This window comes from Rutilus rutilus, assembly GCF_951802725.1.
Source record: "Rutilus rutilus genome assembly, chromosome: 11".
Lineage (NCBI taxonomy): Eukaryota > Metazoa > Chordata > Actinopteri > Cypriniformes > Leuciscidae > Rutilus > Rutilus rutilus.
This window is the reverse complement of record NC_140216.1, coordinates 31,677,858-31,696,863: the sequence shown is the minus strand read 5'-3', so window position 1 is coordinate 31,696,863 and position 19,006 is coordinate 31,677,858. Positions and strand designations below refer to the sequence as shown.

General features: G+C 41.6%; 1 protein-coding gene across 1 annotated transcript; it reads left to right on the top strand.

The window, feature by feature from the left end:
- The first annotated feature begins 388 nt into the window (after positions 1-388).
- LOC311300241 (uncharacterized protein) lies at positions 389-16,238 on the top strand. The gene is made up of 8 exons (XM_084424399.1): positions 389-447; positions 13,601-13,809; positions 13,903-13,960; positions 14,083-14,201; positions 14,326-14,552; positions 14,942-15,101; positions 15,513-15,623; positions 16,026-16,238. The coding sequence occupies exons 2-8, from the start codon at positions 13,608-13,610 to the stop codon at positions 16,112-16,114; spliced, it is 966 nt and encodes a 321-aa protein (XP_084280525.1). The 5' UTR covers positions 389-447; positions 13,601-13,607; the 3' UTR covers positions 16,115-16,238.
- The last annotated feature ends 2,768 nt before the right edge of the window (positions 16,239-19,006 follow it).

Below are 19,006 nucleotides of genomic sequence, written 5' to 3'. Positions count from 1 at the left end.
AATAGTGCTCAGTTGAATGTGGTAGTTCACTATTAGCTAATCAGTAACTACACATTTTTTCAAACCTCCCAGAGGACTACTAAGAACTACTGTATACAGGTTCATAATTAATGTGAATAATTCATAATGTATAGTATAAGGTAATGGTAACCCACTAGTAATGACTCAAGTATTCCCAAATCCTTCAGAAGGAACTTATTTGGAACAGTAAAGTTAAAAGCATGATAACTCCCTAAAGTTGAAAGGTTTTTAAGAATGTTGGGGTCCAAACAATGATGAAAGAATGTAAACTATCCCTTAAAAACACAGAATGTTCAATTGGTACTGCGATTTAATAAGTCCACACCCAAGAGTGAGTCTATTAAGCAAATCTAACGTCAGACGTCTTACTCACTGTTCAACCAGACAGCTGAACTGACGACAGTGTTTTTTCCTGAGAGATACAAGGTAACTCTTCCCTCCAATTATTCTGCTGCTTAAAGTTATCTGAATTCTACAACTTAATCTTAAGAGTTAATTAAGTTGTGTTAACATGTTGTGTCTGTAGTAAAAAAGTCTTGAATTGATTCTTTCTTTCTTTCTTTTTCTTTCTTTCTTTCTTTCTTTCTTTCTTTCTTTCTTTCTTTCTTTCTTTCTTTCTTTCTTTCTTTCTTTCTTTCTTTCTTTCTTTCTTTCTTTCTTTCTTTCTTTCTTTCTTTCTTTCCCGAAACAAGCCACAAAAAAAAATTAACCCTACCTTCATAATTATTTAGAGTAAACATTTTTCTAAAGCAAGAAACTCAAGTAGGGTATGACTGATTTTTTTTTTTTTTTGCTATGATGTGTTACTTTTGGTTATTGAAGTAAATGTTTATGTTTGTTATAAAAACTGTTTATGTTTTATAAAAAAACTATTTTTGTTGCCATTAAGGCAAGTTTATACCAAAGATTTATGACGAGGCAAGCTGAAACTTGCAAAAGATTGTGGCCTGCAATATTCTAACACTGTCTCTATTGGGTGCATCCGAGGACACATCAAAGGGAATATTTCAAATTAATTTGTCCTGTTGTCAGAGGTGGCGCAACCGCATGGAGTAATGAACAGGGCATCTGCATCAAGTGTAGACAGTATCTCTGATTATAATGGACTGCTTTGCCTTTTAGTGAGAATGATAATATTAATGATGATTATATATATTAATAATAAAAGGCCAATTTTTTTGGTGGGGGCCGGTATAAGGGACCTGCACATGGGGGTGCTGTCCCAAAAAAGACTGAGAACCACTGATCTAGAGGAATCCAACACATGGTTTAGAAGCACACAGCAGTTGTAGGAGAAACAAATACATAACCTGTCGAACAACTGTCAGACAACATTGATGTCAAACACATACACTGAAATCTGAAATACTGAAAGGAAAGCAATATTTTTGGAGTTCTAAATTTTGCGATTTCCATAAATATTGCTTTCCTTGAGCTCTGCACTTAATTTTGTATTCTTGGATGTGTCATGAAATAAAGTTCCTATACCTTCCATCACTCTTTGTTTTGACAGGGAACTAAGCTGAAGATTTCTCGCTGGTCTGTGAGAGCAGATCTGTCAATGGCTACTCAGTCCAAAAGTTTCATACATGGAATGTTAATGGACTTAAAGAAAAAAAGATCACAAATTTCAAGAACTACAAAATGCTGATGTTGTTTTTTTACAAGAGACACACATTGGAGAAGGAGATGAACATATTATAGAAGACCTAAAAAAATTAGTGGCATGTTTTCTACACAAAGTTTACCTCCACTAGTAAGGGAACAGCCATACTAGTCAGGATAAGACTAGATTTTGAATGTATAAGTGATGAAAAAGATAACTGTGGAGCTTATGTTTTGTTGAAATGTAAACTGGAAGGTCAGCTGTACACTCTGGTTAGTGTTTATAACCATTAAAAACTTTCACGTTACCTGCAGTCAATGACCACAGGGCTGCTGGTGATTGGTGGAGATTTCAACACGGTTTTCAATCCATTTATCGACAAAGACAATTCAAAAGGGGTGACAGACAGGCCAAACCACAGACAGCTGCACTGTTGTGTGAATAAGTTCATGAAATCTCTTCAGCTAGTTGATGTCTGGAGAAGAAAGAACCCTGTAAAGCAGGAGTATACATTCCACAGTCAAGTTGCGTCCAGGCTGGATTACTTTTTTATTCCAGAAGAATGTATGTGTTGCGAGTCAGAAGTTGTGAAATCAGAGACTCCTCCATCGTTCCCTTTCGTTGTCACTCCGAGTTACGTCGGATGACGATGAATGGGGTTTCGCTTAGAAAGCCTATCATCTTTGAGTATATAAAACAAGCCAATGGCAAAGAAATGCCATGGGTCTGCGGAATTTGCATAGCGTAACTCCGCCCCACCCTGGGGGTCAGGGCCGGCGCTAGCCATTTGGGTGCCCTAAGCAAAAAAAAAAAAAGACTCAACATGCAGGGCTAAAGCCCCGGATCTTTTGCACTACTAGCGACGCCCCTGGACATGCATACACGCATAGGCGTAATTTGCGGGTAGGACATGTCCCCACCACTATTTTCTAAGGTCAATATTGTCCCCACCACTTTTGAAACATCTCGCGGCACGAATGTACCAATACAAACAAACAAAACATCTCCAGTTAACCAGCAGAGCATTCATTTCATTCGTTTTTTAAATAAGAGGCGAACTAGCGCTGAAGTGTGTTGTTTTTTAAAATCAACTGATCAAAGTGCTCGTTGCCGCTGCGATCGGTGGCGCGGATACTATGTTTGTTTCTGGCTCGCGCACAGCCTTCACTCAGACGCGCGCTTCAATCCGTTGTGGAGAGACTCTCTATTCGTTGAATCACTTCGTGAAATGTCTATCACTTCACAACGTGTTCCCCCCCTCCCCCCCGCACCCGCAGTGTCCCACCCACTTTTTAAAACAAAGTTACGCCACTGCATACACGCAAGGGCTACAAAACTAACATTTTTATTTAAAACATTGTCTTACATGCAAACGACGCGTGAGCATCATCCCGCTGTCTCTTCTTTTTTCTTTTTTCCACCCCCGACTCTTGGTGCCTTTTCGACGCCATGTCTGAGGTCGGTGTCTGCCAAATTTGACACTGATTGAGGCATAATCGAACAGACCACTGGGAAGTGGGGAGGGGGGGGCACCAGAGGGAGACTGGCACAGGAGATTCACCTTTTTCTCGACTAATTTGGTCTAGGCCTATATTACTTTTGTTTTGCTTATATTAACATGCTTTAGACATTTTATTTGTTATTTATACTAGTAGCCTATTGTGATGATTTTTCACGACCCAGATTTTTTGGTGCCCCCCCAAGCACTTGGTGCCCTACGCGCAGTGCGTGATGTGCGTGTGCGGAGCGCCGGCCCTGCTGGGGGTATATAAGGAAGTGCGCTGGCAACATGCAGATATGTTTTCGCTTCGGAGCCAAGTTTAGCACTTCACTCCACAGCCAAATCCCTGAGTATCATCTCTATTTCTCTTCGAGACGAGCCACTCTCCAGGTGTTGGTGTGACAGCGAGTTCCAGCGAGTGCACATTCCCTGCTTATCTGTGCAGTGATTTGCCAGTGTTTGTGTGTTCATCTCCCTGGTCACTTCAACACTTGTGGAGAAAATCTCCTTTCTAAAAGAGCTTGCACGCGGCACGTCTTTTTAAAGATGCCTCGCCCGTGCACTTCTGGTTGCGGTCTATACATTTCTGACTCTGATGGGAACAATCGCTGTCTTGTGTGTTTGGGCTTGATCACGCTAAGGCAGCGTTTGTGGATGAGTCATGTTCCCATTGCGGGAACATGCCCATCGCACGGTTGCGATCGAGACTCAATGACCTTCATGGTAGAGTCCCCTCATCCGCACCCCGATCTACGAGCTCCGCGAGAGCTGGTACTTCGGCTGGCGGCCAGGGTGATCTGAGGGTTACGGTGTGTAACAAAGCGCCGACTATTCCATGCTCCACACCGCCCTCTAGCACTGTGCAACCCGTGAGTGTTCCGAATGAGCCCGCAGTACAGTCCTCTGACTTGCCGCGGGTCTCATTCGGCGCTCCAGAGGAAGATTTGATGTCGATCGCTGCATCACAAGGTGGGCAGGAGTCCTTGGGAAGTGACGATTCGGCTGTGCTGCCACCTTCGGGTGCTCCAGCATTGCCCGAGTCGGATCCCGAGCTGACGGCCATGCTTTCCCGGGCAGCCGCGGCCATTGGTCTTGAGTGGTCCCCACCACCTGGTCCAGTGCGCTCGCGGTTGGACGATTGGTTTTTGGGGCCGACCGCTGATCCCCGTCAGCGTCCAACCCCAATGCCTTTTTTCCCGGACGTGCATGAGGAGGTCACGAGGTCCTGGAAGGCACCCTTGTCTTCCCGCGATCGCTCGGCGGCCTCCTCCGCCTTTCCTCCCCTCGACCAGGCGGCTGCCAAAGGGTACACTGGGGTTCCCCAGGTTGAACGCTCTGTTGCCATGCAACTATGTCCTCAGAGTGCTTCTTCCCGCGGCAACCCTAAGCACCCCTCCAAGGCCTGTAGGTTCTCCTCCACGCTTGTGGCGAAGGCCTATAGAGCTGCGGGGCAGACAGCTTCCTCACTGCATGCCATGGCGACACTCCAGGTCTACCAGGCTCAGATGTTGTGTGACATGCACGGGGGGAGGACTGACCCAGGGCTCTTCGATGAGCTGCGTGCCACCACGCGCCCCGCTAAACACCAGGCCAAGCGGCGCTCCTGAGCTTACAGCTTCCTGGACTGTCTCGCTGGGTCGCGAGGACCGTCAGGCTCGGCTACGCGATTCAATTTGCACGATCTCCTCCCCGCTTCGCGGGAGTCCGCTTTACTGTGGTCGGGGGCAATGCCCCTGTCATGAGAGTGGAGGTCGCCACCCATAGGTGTCATTTACACTGGGGACGCTGGGGACATGTCCCCACCACTTTTTGAAATGGCTGATTTTGTCCCCACCACTTTTTGAAAGCATTTGGTTAAAATGTTCTGAAAAATGAAGTGAACCAAGAAATGTTAAAGGTTTATTTATCAATTATCACTTAAAATATTACTAAAATCCATATTGCTATCACACGAGCCAATGGCAATTAAATGCACAGATGCATAGTCAGATTAATGATTCACGAACAGAAGATTGTATTTGACTTATGCTGCATACACATACGCAATGACAATTATGCCTACTGTAAATATAGAGTTACAACTATGATTAGAGTTGTTTGCATAAAATGCACCGCAAACATTCACATGTTTGCCCTGTGATAGGCTACGATTTATCTCCATAAATACTATTTTCTCAATTCTGCGCATATATATTTTTACTTTCATCAATTGCTCGATCAATATTATCATCACATATTTTACATTTACATTTTTTACTGTAGGTAGGCTACCTGTAAACAATTTAATATAGGTTAATAAAGTTGTAACCTTTAATATAGGTTACAACTGTTTAACTCCCCCAGAGTTAAACAGTTGAGTTTTACCGTTTTGGAATCCATTCAGCCGATCTCCGGGTCTGGGGGTACCACTTTTAGCATAGCTTAGCATAATGAATTGAACCGGACAGGACCATTAGCATCTCTCTCAAAAAAATGAACAAAGAGTTTCGATATTTTTCCTATTTAAAACTTGACTCTTCTGTAGTTACATCATGTACTAAAACCGACGGAAAATTAAAAGTTGCGATTTTCTAGGCTGATATGGCTAGGAACTTTACTCTCATTCCTGCGTAATAATCAAGAAACTTTGCTGCCGTACCATGAGTGCAGCAGGCGTAATGATATGACGCAGCGCCTGCCGCCTGATAATAGGCTACCGAGCTGGGGACTATTTTCAGGCGCTGCGTCATATCATTACGCCTGCTGCACTCATGGTACGGCAGCAAAGTTTCTTGATTATTACGCAGGAATGAGAGTATAGTTCCTAGCCATATCAGCCTAGAAAATTTTTGACTTTATTGATTCTGCTTTTATTCGTAACGCAATGGACCGGTCAACGGGACATAAATTAATCCTTAAAGGATGGGACATTTGCACAAAAATAATAAATAACTTACCGTAGCCTATTTTATAAGTCGCTCCAGAGTCGCATATCAGTCAAAAAATGCGTCACGAGGAAGAAAAAACATATAGGCCTATAGCTTAAGTCGCACTGGACTAAGTCGCATTTTTTTTTAGAAATTTATTTCACACAAAAAAAAAACATATAGGCCTATAGCTTAAGTCGCACTGGACTAAGTCGCATTTTTTTTAAAAATTTATTTCACACAAAAAAAAAAAAAGAAAAAAAAAAAAGAATTTTTACAGACAGTTCTCCATTATGGACGTGAGCGCGTCTAAAGCGGCACTAAACGAATGTTTTAAACTTTCACAGAGACCTCAAACTGAAAGCACAAAGCCTGTCTTTACATTTAATTTCGTTTTGTATTAATTGTATCTTAATTTTAATCGATGTTTCATCAACAAATTGTCTGGATTTAATAAGAAGTAGCTAAATATAGGCTATTAGAAAATAGATAATCAGGACACGGAGGCGCTGGCGAACCTGGAGCTCGTCTCATAATCAACCGAAACTCAGCGTAGGCCTATAAGGTAGCCTATTGCCTCACAGACCTGAGACATAGATAGCTTGAAATGTCTACTTTTAAGCAGAACAATTCAAAACGAAAGAAAACAGACTGCGCTGCTTATGTAATTCGTATGAAATGTGCATTTCTCTCTGGCGCTGCGAAGATCGCGATTCGTCAACTTCATGGCTATAGCCGACACTGACATGAAAAAAATAACTGTTTTATTAGTAAACAATTAAAATGTATCCTGCTATATTTTACATATTTGCCTGTTCCTTACAAAACACTAACAGTGAGGTTTTTGACTTTTTTTTCTTTTTTTTTTGCAGCTGCGGACAAATTCTTTCACACACACACACACACACACACACACACACAATACACTCTGCGCTTATGTTTTAAAATCATAATTTAACATATATAACAATTTTTAAAAAGCCCACTTAAAGTGTTTATTACAAATTAGGCTGTTATTAGGTTGCTCAGGAGTCGATATGTACTAGTCCGATCAGACAATACCGCGACAGTAGCGTACATCAATCATCAAGGTGGTTTACGCTCCCGCCATATGTCGCAACTCGCTCGCCACCTCCACATTTGGAGTCAGAAGCATCTGAGGTCGCTTCGAGCCATCTATATCCCGGGAGACCTGAACCAGACGGCCGACGAGCTGTCTCGGCTTCAGCCTCTCGCTGGAGAATGGAGACTCCATCCCCAGACGGTCCAGCTGGTTTGGGGTCAGTTCGGGGTCGCACAGGTAGATCTGTTTGCCTCCCACGACTCGTCCCACTGCGACCTGTATTATTCCCTGACCGAGGGCACGCTTGGCACGGATGCACTGGCGCACAGCTGGCTGCGGGGCCTCCGCAAGTATGTGTTTCCCCCAGTGAGCCTTCTTGCCCAGACTTTGTGCAAGATCAGGGAGGACGAGGAGCAGGTCATTTTGGTTGCCCCGTATTGGCACAACCGCACCTGGTTCCCAGAACTAGTGCACCTCGCGACAGCACCTCCCTGGCCTATTCCTCTGAGGAAGGACCTGCTTTCTCAGGGACGGGGCACCCATTGGCACCCTCGTCCCGATCTTTGGAACCTCCACGTGTGGACGGGACGAGGCAGGTTTGAGTACCCTACCACCAGCGGTGGTGGCTACCATCACTTCCGCTAGAGCATTGTCCACGAGACATGCCTATGCGTTGAAGTGGAAGCTCTTGAACTGGTGTTCTTCTAAACAACAAGAACCCACGAAGTGCCCGATCAGTGTCGTGCTTTCCTTCCTGCAAGAAGGGTTGGAGCGAAGGCTGTCTCCCTCCACCCTGAAAGTGTATGTTGCCGCCATTGCCGCACATCACGACGCAGTTGATGGTAAGTCTCTGGGAAAGCACGACCTGATCATCAGGTTCCTGAGGGGAGCGAGGAGACTGAATCCTCCTCGTCCTCCCCTCGTACCCTCTTGGGACCTCTCAGTGGTTTTAACTGCCCTGCAGAGTGCTCCCTTTGAGCCTCTGCAATCAGTGGAGCTTAAGTTCCTGTCAATGAAGACAGCGCTCCTGGTTGCTCTGGCCTCCATCAAGAGGGTAGGGGACCTGCAGGCATTTTCGGTTGACGAAGCGTGCCTGGAATTCGGACCAGCTAACTCTCATGTGATCCTGAGACCCCGGCCTGGATATGTGCCCAAGGTTCCTGTAGATTTAGAAATCATGGTTTCCCCATTATGGTTGAATAACGGAAGCCACACCAGTTACCTTTGCCAAGAGATATCAGTTTATTACGTATCATGTGTCAGACAGAGAGAAACAGGCATATAAGAATAAGGCTACATGAGAGGTCTTCATTCCAGATTTTGCTGTTCCCCATTTCTTTATCTTCTTATCCCATCATACTAGATGTAAATGGTTTCTCTGGCTTTATGTTTCTCTGCCATTATGCCTTTGTTTCTCAGTTTCCCATGCCTCTGTTTCTCTGCCTTATGCCTTTGTTACTCATGCCATTAAGTATCTCTGAGGTGGTACAGTAATGTTGAGCTTATATACATTACAGAGCAGCTTCCTTTTAAGGTAACAAACTATGTTGCTTGAGCTTTAAAAATGGAACGTATATGTCATACGAACACATGGCACAATTCACTTCCATATTAAGAAACTATCTTTGTTATTTACATCTGCATCAGCTGAAAACATGTTACAGTATACACCCCTCTGTCTCCCTCCGTCTCTGACATATGATCTTCACATGCATCCATGCTATCTATAGTCTCTCATGCACTCAAACTGTCATGCACATAAAACTCATAACTCTATAAGATAATACAACTGATTATGAATATTAATAAAGAATAATAGTACAGATACATAATATTCAATAATAAAATAATGAAATTAAAATAATGAAATTATATTAAAAGATGAAATTTTATTCTTCAGTTCCCACCACTCCCTTTCGAGACCAGGTGGTGAATCTGCAAGTGCTGCCCTTGGAGGAGGCAGACCCAGCCTTGGCACTGCTCTGTCCAGTACGCACCCTCCGTGCTTACGTAGACAGAACTCAGTGTTTCAGGTCCTCAGACCAGCTCTTTGTCTGTTATGGTGGGAAGCTGAAGGGAAAGGCTCTCTCCAAGCAAAGGTTGTCCCACTAGATAGTAGACGCCATTGCTTTGGCATACCAGCAGCAAGGCCGACCATGCCCCCTTGGTGTGACGGCCCACTCCACTCGGAGTGTGGCATCCTCTTAGGCTCTAGCGCATGGCGCCTCATTAACAGACATCTGTAGAGCTGCAGGCTGGGCGACACCTAATACTTTCGCGAGATTCTACAATCTCAGAGTAGAGCCCGTTTCTTCTCATGTACTCGCTTCAACTAGCCGGTACTAGATTCTGCTCAGGTGTCTTCGCTTGCTCGCCATTACTCTCCACGGACGGGATACGTGCGATATTTTCCTCAGGTGAGCCTAATAAGCCCTGAGTCTCCTCCAGCACTGACGACGTCAACGCCAGAGTTTTGCCACTGGCAGCTCTCGCGCTTGGCTAGGTGCCTCCATGTGTATGGTTCCCCCTCTGGGCGACCCCCACATGTGTATTTCCACTGTAAGCCTCTCTGAGCATGTGTCTTTCCCTTGGCAAGCCACCTTGCCACCCCTGGGGTTGAAATATTCCACCTGCGGCTGGACACCCCAGTGATTCTCCATATGTAGCCCTTCGGGGTCATATGTGTATTCTAAGTCCCCCCCTTCGGGTTGGGCATGATTGCATATTTCCACTGAGATATGCTTCCCAGTGTACCTTGGTATTCCTGTGTTAAGTAGGAATCCTTCGTCCGTGCCAGTCTCACGACAGGGAGCTCAGACTTATGCAGGGCACTGGAAGACAGTCGAGAGGTGGCGTGATTACACTGGGAACCCCATTCGTCGTCATCCGACGTAACTCGGAGTGACAACGAAAGGGAACGTCTCGGTTACGTATGTAACCCTCGTTCCCTGAGTAGGGAACGGAGATGTTACATCTCCCTGCCACTTCCGCTGTACCGCTGGAACGCCTGAGTTCAGTCTCGGCTCCTCAGCGAAGACATATCTGCATGTTGCCAGCATACTTCCTTATATACCCCCAGGGTGGGGCGGAGTTACGCTATGCAAATTCCGCAGACCCATGGCATTTCTTTGCCATTGGCTCGTTTTATATACTCGAAGATGATATGCTTTCTAAGCGAAACCCCATTCGTCGTCATCCGACGTAACGTCTCCGTTCCCTACTCAGGGAACGAGGGTTACATACGTAACCGAGACGTTCTCTGTCCTTAGAGATCAACAATGTTCCGACAACCCTTTTTCAGAAAGATCACCAGATACAATTAATGCTGAATCTAAAAATCAAAGATCTTTTGACAGGTGAGACGGGTTCATCGCTGGGTGAAGAAAGCTCACATGCAGTCAGTGAGATTGACATTGTATCAGCTGTACAATCTCTTCAAGTGTCAGACACACCGAGACCAGACGGCATCCCAGTTTCCTTCTATAAAGACGACATTCAGGATCTAATTCCATACATTAAGATGCTCTATAACAGAATCCACAGAGGTGCATTTAACTGCTCTGAGAAACACTTTAATGAAACTGTGAAAAGTCCACATGATGATATTCAACACTTTTTTAATGTTGACTACCTCATCATTGCAACTATTCTCAGTCTCAGTCTCAGTCAAAGGGTCGAGTACCAAAAGTTTCAGCTTCTGTCATGATCACTTCTAAAACACTCTGCACTCAGATACGTTTGTCTTGTATTAAGGATGAGATAGAAGAGCAAAAACGGTCAAACCCGACTCTGTATCAAGATTTCCTCATTGTGAAAAACCTTCTCAGAGATGCACCAGAAACTGAATCTGTAGAAGTTTCAGTTGAGAAAGACAAACTGCTGGATCAGGGCTGCCCTTTGACCCCAGTTCTCATTACACATGGCTCTGAAATGCTTTGCCTCCACAATGTTAACTGGATGTTTAAAACAGAATGATATTCTCGTTTTTAAACAAAGTGTGATACTTTGCATCCAACCTGAGGACCTTGAGAAAGTAATTACAGCTGTGAAGAGCAGAGATAAAGAAGTATATGACACTGTGGAATTATCAGTGTTTGGAATAACGCCGTTTAAAAGAACGGCGTTAGGTAACGACGTTATTTTTTCAGTAACGGGGTAATCTAACTAATTACTTTTCCCGTCGTTACAACGCCGTTAACATTACTGGACTTTAAAGTCGTTGCGTTACTATGCATTGATTGAATAAACTGTGTATTCCGAGGTGGGTTAATAACGAGTTAAGCGATTATGATTGGCTAAGGCAGAGTCATGTGTTTCATGGTAGCCAATCAGAGCCAGTGTTTTTACACACACGCCAGCACACGCGCCACAGAGAGAGAGAGAGAGAGGCGCGGGCGCGATCGAAAAGGCGCAAAGTGTTTACATTTGTGTGAGTGCGTGCGTGTGTGTGTGTGTGTGTGTGTGTGTGTGTGTGTGTGTGTGTGTGTGTGAGGTGCGGACACGATCGAACAGTGGAAACATAAAAACATACTCCGTAATTTTGTTTATGGATATTCAAACTGCAAAGTGTTTAAGTTACTGCTAATTAAAATTTTAAGGAAAACAAATATAACGTTATTAATCTGAAATGTAGCAAATTAATTTGTCAATTCATTCAGGTACAATTACCAAACATATCTCAAGGTCTTTTTGTCTTTTTATTAATTTAATTAACTAATTATATAAAACTATTGTCAGTGCACTACAAATAAACTGGTTCTATGCCTTTACTTTATTAATAAAACTTTTAATAAAAAGTTGAGAGCGGTTGATTTAATTTGCGGTTGAGTTAAATGCACTTTATATGGTGTAACTGTTTACTTTTCTTACAAAGATAATGCTTGAAGTGCAGGATAAACCTCTTGCTGTCTGTCGACATGCAATAAATATCGAAAGTTATGTACAAACACCTGTCTGTTCTATTTCAACTGACTTGTGAAAACTGCTAAAAAAAAAATCCAAATTCTTTGACATATAGCAACTTTTTTTTTAACAGTAACGCAAATAGTTACTTTCCCTGGTAGCGAGTTACTTTTATTTTATAGTAATTCAGTTACTAACTCAGTTACTTTTTGGAACAAGTAGTGAGTAACTATAACTAATTACTTTTTTAAAGTAACGTTCCCAACACTGGGAATTATTCAGAGGAAATGTTAACGATGAACAATTAAAGTGCTTGGAAAATGAGACTGAGGCATCAGACAAATGCTTAAAGGGATACTCCACTTTTTTCGGAAATATGCTCATTTTACAACTCCCCCAGAGTTAAACAGATGAGTTTTACCGTTTTAGAATCCATTCAGCCGAACTCCGGGTCTGACGGTACCACTTTTAGCATAGCTTAGCATAGATCATTGATTCAGACGAGTCCAGTAGCATTTCTTTCAAAATGACCGAAGAGTTTCAATATTTTTCCTATTTAAAACTTGACTCTTCTGTAGTTAAACCGTGTACTAAGATCGACGGAAAATGAAAAGTTGCGATTTTCTAAGCCTATATGGCTAGGAACTACTCTCATTCCGGCGTAATAATCAAGGAACTGTGCGGCCGTAACATGGGTGCAGCAGGCGTAGTGATATGACGCAGCGCCTAAAAATAGTCCCCAGCTCGGTAACTTCTTCCAACGTGACCGGGACTAAGTTTGTCTAACCTATTAGACCTATTTTCAGGCGCTGCGTCATATCACTACGCCTGCTGCACTCATGGTACGGCAGCAAAGTTTCTTGATTATTACGCCGGAATGAGAGTAGTTCCTAGCCATATAGGCTTAGAAAATCGCAACTTTTCATTTTCCGTCGATCTTAGTACACGGTTTAACTACAGAAGAGTCAAGTTTTAAATAGGAAAAATATTGAAACTCTTTGGTCATTTTGAAAGAAATGCTACTGGACTCGTCTGAATCAATGATCTATGCTAAGCTATGCTAAAAGTGGTACCGTCAGACCCGGAGTTCGGCTGAATGGATTCTAAAACGGTAAAACTCATCTGTTTAACTCTGGGGGAGTTGTAAAATGAGCATATTTCCGAAAAAAGTGGAGTATCCCTTTAAAAACAGGTGAAGGCTATGTTGATGAATGTGATTTTTTTGTCTATAATAAATGAGGAAGAAGACATTTCAATGGAGAGTGATGGAAGGTGAGGCTCATGAAGATGACCAAGATTTAATTTGCTGATTTTACTTTCTGCATTCAGTACAGAAATTTAGCTTGTGCCAAAATTTGTGCCAGTGAGGCAATTAACATAAATTATTAAATGTATAGATGTATGTTTAGACATCTACTGATTAAATAACACAAGGCTAGATCAGTTAATGGGACGATAATTTCTGTGTATATTTTCAAGAAATAAATCCTTTCACAACTTTAAGATGATTTGATTGGTCAACTTTCCAATTTACTATAAAATATTTATTTTTCAATTAGGGCTAAATATCCTGTCTTGTTTTTTCCCCCCTCTTTTTTTAGGCAGATCATGTATGCAGTTGTTACCTTGCAAGACTCAGACGAGGTGATGGTGGTATCATCACACTGGTTGAGCTCAGACAAGAAACAAAGTTACTGGCCTCCATTCAGATCACCAGAGAAGTGCATGCAAGCTGTTCAGAACAGACTTAAACCTGAAACAGGAGGGAAACCATGGGAGAAATTAAATATTAGCTTTCACAAAGAACATGGTAACATTTACAATTTTTTAAATAACTGTTTAAATTTAGGTATCTTTACCATTATTTTTACTATAATATAATAAAATATGTATCTTATTGCAGTCACTTTCGACAAGGCAATAGAAGCGAAAAAAGAAATTGAAGAACAGAAAGAAAAATGGTACCAAAAACAAACATTTTGTTTCCAATCAAAATAGTTCAAAAGTTTTGACCCATGAGAAGGTAAAATAATTAATTTGTACTTTTCTGTTTAAAAATGCATTTGTTTGCTTTCAAATAAAGGCCACTTCTAGCCGGATTCCCTGGAATACTAAAAAGACAAAAGCTTGAAAGCATGCAAGCAATGTTACAACCGTTTCCTCCTGTACCAATTCCATCTACATCCAGAATGCCAGCTAATGGTGAGTCAACTTCTTTTGTCATAATCAGTTGGAAAAGTGTATTTTTTTCTTTTGTATAAAAAAAAAATACACACACACACACACACACACACACACACACAAAAAATTTTTTTTTACACAACAGACAAGGAGGACCTCCTCCATATGCTGAGAGACATCAAGAGCACAGTCCAGGGAAACTCTGACATGTTAAAGAAACTACTGAAAGACAATACGGCTTCTGAAGTCCCCAGCAGTACCAGCTTGCCCACTAAAATTTTTAAAACAAGCATAAATCTGCCTCTTAAAACCTTTGAAGATGTGGAGAGGATTGAAAGAGAGCTCAACACTGCACCATCACGCAAAAAATATGTGAGTCAACACAGCGTTTATCAAGAATTTAAAGGGATACTGCACACTCAGCCGGTCAATATCACCAAATAAACCTTACTGGAAATGTCTTAAAGACGTTTATTTTGCAATAATGACAGACTGACTGTACAAGTTGCCCTACTTGTTCTATGATTTACCAAGAAAAGGGAAAGAAAATATTGATTGGAGTCCAAATTATTTTATGATCTCACTTGTAGACGAGCTTAAATTGTTTAAGAGCAATAGCCCAGGCAGACAACAGCATAGTCGTCCGTATACAACATATTTGACAATTCAATGCCATTGATCAATTAGAATCAAATATTGCAGAGATTTGTAATTAAAATAATCAATAAACTGTAATAAAATTCTCACTATTTTCTTCACAGATACAATATTTGTCAGGGCTTGGAGGCTTTGGAGACAAGGACATGATTAAGAATATTATGCAGCGCGTCCTAACAGATGATCTGGCTAAGGAGTTCAACTGGCTGGGCAGAGGAGATAAAAGGCCCTTATCTAAGCTCATTTTAGCAGATGTTATCAGAGGTAAACTCACTGCTACATGAACACTTCCCACATACTTAAAATATTTGTTTTTATTAATATTATGTCTGCATTTGTCTTCATTTTCAAATCAAAATTTAAATGGAATAAGCTTAAAACATATTTTAAACCTCTTCAATTTGACCAATTTATCCCTAAGAGCATTTAGGCCTTGGCAATACTGTATAGGGAGGAAAAAAATCGCATTACGATTTTCTTTTATGGAAATTGCGATTGCAATATTATTTGCAATTTTGGCAATTGTTCTTCCTTACATGCTATGTTCAAAATCTTATTTTAGTGTACAAGAATACATGTAATAGTATTAACAGCTTGATAAATAAAAATGTAAATAAATGTAATATCATACATCCAAAAGACTATAAAGTTAAGAGGCTGCATTTCCTTTTTCAGAGGCTGCATTGAAAAGAAACGTAACCGTGGTCGACTGTGAAACTGAAATGAAAAAATATCTGAGTTACAAAGCTGATCGATTAGGTCGGAAGAGACCAAGAGAACAAGGAGGTGAGTGATAGATAGTATGTCAATGCACTCATGGGACTATATTTTAGATACAGATGGACTCCTGTCCTGACATACTTCCAGGAATTTCCTTTGTTATTTGATTTTAATTTCACTTCCATTTAAAAATAAATCATGCAATATTGGATGCTTATATGAAATACAATCTGCTCAGTGTTTAGCCGTCTCTAAACCATCTAATGCATATAGCAATTTTCCCCCCTAAGTAAGTTTTAAAACACCAATCGAAAAGGGCTGGGAAAATGTAAATTAGTTACTTGAGAAATGCATGCTATAGGCTGATCTTTTCATGGTCTTCTTTTAGCCAATGGCTAAATCTATATCTAAATCTATACCTTGTTTAATTATCATTTTTATATATTGTATAAATAATTCTCACTGCAGGTCTTGGGCCTGAGATCTTTAATGTGGCTTCTTCCTCACCGATGGACAACCAGCCAAAGAAGGGAATAACTTGGAACCTTTTTGGATGACTGAGTTTTTGATCATGAATCCCTCAGCTCTCATCTAACTGGAAAAAAAAAAAACTTTATATACTGTATATATATATTGAAAAAATGTGTAATACTGCCATATTACAGCATCAACTTGACAATATTAAGTATTAAATCAATATAAAAAAAAAAAAAAAAAAAACTAAATGTATACAGCTTTGGTTTTATCAAGCTATTTCTGTCTTTTACAATGTTTATTAAATTACATGTAATGATTCCATTTAAAATAATTAAATATTACAGGTTATTTCTTCTCTACCCATGCTTTTGACTTTTTTGCTAGTATCATATATAATGAATTTGAAATTTGAATAATTTGAAAGATATTATGAACCTACAAATACACTTCCAGATACAGTACATACACACGCACACACTTACACAGAGGCCCGAAGCGCAAAAGACAGAAAGGACGGAAGAATGCCCATGGGAAACAATGTCGACACCGGAAGCCTCCTTGACTGAGGCAATAGAAGGCTGATGTCACATGATTTAGTTCCTCTGGGAAAAAAAAACAAACAAGAAATTGCATAGGAACAATGTAACCCAGTTCTGTATAAATGTGACTGCTTTTTGACTGTTAGTTGTTGCATTTTTGATTGTGTTGTCGTGTGCATCCCTGGGGAAAAATTAGTTCTCTTCAAGTTCAGTTTATTAACTGAAATTCTTTTTGCTCAAACTGCTCTGCTGTATTATCTTAACTTGAATAGCTCGGATGAGGACAAGTTATTTTTTACATCTATTCCTTGAACTGCTTACAAGGTAAATAGCCTGTGTAATTTTCCACTTATACAGGACTGCCCTGTTGAGATTGGATAAGCTGAAGTATTATAACCTGTAACCTTTTGATATATTGCTACAATTATTAATCATTGTGTAACCAGTATTTTTATCTTTTGTTCAAATACATTTTTATTTTATAAAGACAAATACTGTTCAGTTTTACTTCAGCTTACAAAGACAGTTCTATAAGTAATAGAAAGAGCATTATAGTATATCTTGCAAGACCAAGGACAACGAAGGATCCAGGAAAGATTCTTCTGGAGGGTAAGCATGAATTTGATCAATAGGCCTAGTTGTCAATGATTGTTATTTTTTCATGAAGATGTAGGGACACACCTAGATTTACTGGTATAGGCTAAACAAGCTGAGGATTTAATCCTATTCTGACCTGACAGCAAAAGACCACCTAGCTACTAGGGGTTCTTCAGGACCTGAGATGAATACCAGATCTCTCCACAGTATCGATATACATAGCTCAAAATGTATGTGTAATTCACACCTTTTTGTGTAATGCACACACAAGGCAATGATACTGAAGGGGTGGATTCTTGAATCCACTGCTGCTTCAATATACACTATTCAGCCAAAAGTTTTGGGACGTCAGCCTTTACATGCAAAAGAACTTTAATGACATCCCATTCTTAATCCGTAAGGTTTAATATGGAATTTGCCCGTCCTTTACAGCTATAACAGCTTCAACTCTTCTGGGAAGGCTTTCCACAAGGTTTAGGAGTGTGTTTACGGGAATTTTTGACCGTTCTCTTTTAAACGCATTTGTGAGGTCAGGCACTGATGTTGGATGAGAAGTCCTGGCTCGCAGTCTCCGCTCTAATTCATCCCAAAGGTGTTCTATCGGGTTGAGGTCAGGACTCTGTGCAGGCCAGTCAAGTTCCTCCACACCAAACTCGCTCATCCATGTCTTTATGGACCTTGCTTTGAGCACTGGTGCGCAGTCATGATGGAACAGGAAGGGGTCATCCCCAAACTGTTCCCACAAAGTTGGGAGCATAAAATTGTCTAAAATGTCTTGGTGTGCTGAAGCATTAAGAGTTCCTTTCACTGGAAGTAAGGGGGGTCAAGCCCAACCCCTGAAAAATAACCCCACACCATAATCCCCCCTTCACCAAACTTTACACTTGCCACAATGCAGTCAGGCAAGTACCGTTCTCCTAGCAACCGCCAAACCCAGACTCGTCCATCGGATTGCCAGACAGAGAAGCGTGATTCTTTACTCCAGAGAACACGTCTCCGGGGCTCTAGAGTCCAGTGACTGTCACTTGGTGATGTAAGGCTTGGATGCAGCTGCTCGGCCATGGAAACCCATTCCATGAAACTCTCTACGCACTGTTCTTGAGCTGATCTGAAGCCCACATGAAGTTTGGAGGTCTGTAGCTATTGACTCTGCAGAAAGTTGGCGACTTCTGCGCACTGTGTGCCTCAGCATGCGCTTGTCACAGTTGGGTTCTGTTTAGTTTGGACTTGTCTACCTGTCATCATGTCACGTGTCATTATTAGTTCATCTGTCTTACCTGTTACCTCGTTAGTCTTGTCAGCTGTGTCTCGTTTCCCTGATCTGTTTCCCCATGTATTTAAGCCCTGTGTTTTGCCTTGTTTATCGTCCATTTTTAGTTGTATTTAGAGTGTGTGTTCCTGCCTGCCTGCCTTAGAATAGTATTATTGTAGTAAAACGTTTGATTTGGAGCTCTGTGCCTCTTCGCCTTCTTCTGCCTGCACCACACCGTGACAGAACAACGAACCGCCCAACATGGAGGATAGGGTAAGAATCATCCTCCTTGCTCAAGAGAGCTAAAACGTATTTTCTTTTGTTAAGAACCGGTGTCTGGAGAGCATCGTGCCCTGATCCGGAGCACAGCCAGAGCCAGGGAATCTTCACGTCCTGCCTGACCAGCCTGATCTTCACGTCACGCCTGACCAGCCGGATCTTCACGGCTCCACCTTGATTTTATGTGGCCTAACATTTTATGGCTGAGTTGCTGTTCCTAATTGCTGCACTTTGTTATAATCCCACTAACAGTTGACCGTGGAATTTTAGTAGTGAGGAAATTTCACAAATGTAACCCTGGACAA

What these genes read in the sequence shown, in the direction of transcription:
- LOC311300241 (XM_084424399.1), top strand. Translation starts at nt 13,608, where the DNA reads ATGTATGCAGTTGTTACCTTGCAAGACTCAGACGAGGTGATGGTGGTA. An exon ending in ATCCAGAATGCCAGCTAATG is followed by an intron (nt 14,202 to 14,325) that starts GTGAGTCAACTT and finishes TTTACACAACAG; the next exon opens with ACAAGGAGGACCTCCTCCAT. An exon ending in GAGACCAAGAGAACAAGGAG is followed by an intron (nt 15,624 to 16,025) that starts GTGAGTGATAGA and finishes TTCTCACTGCAG; the next exon opens with GTCTTGGGCCTGAGATCTTT.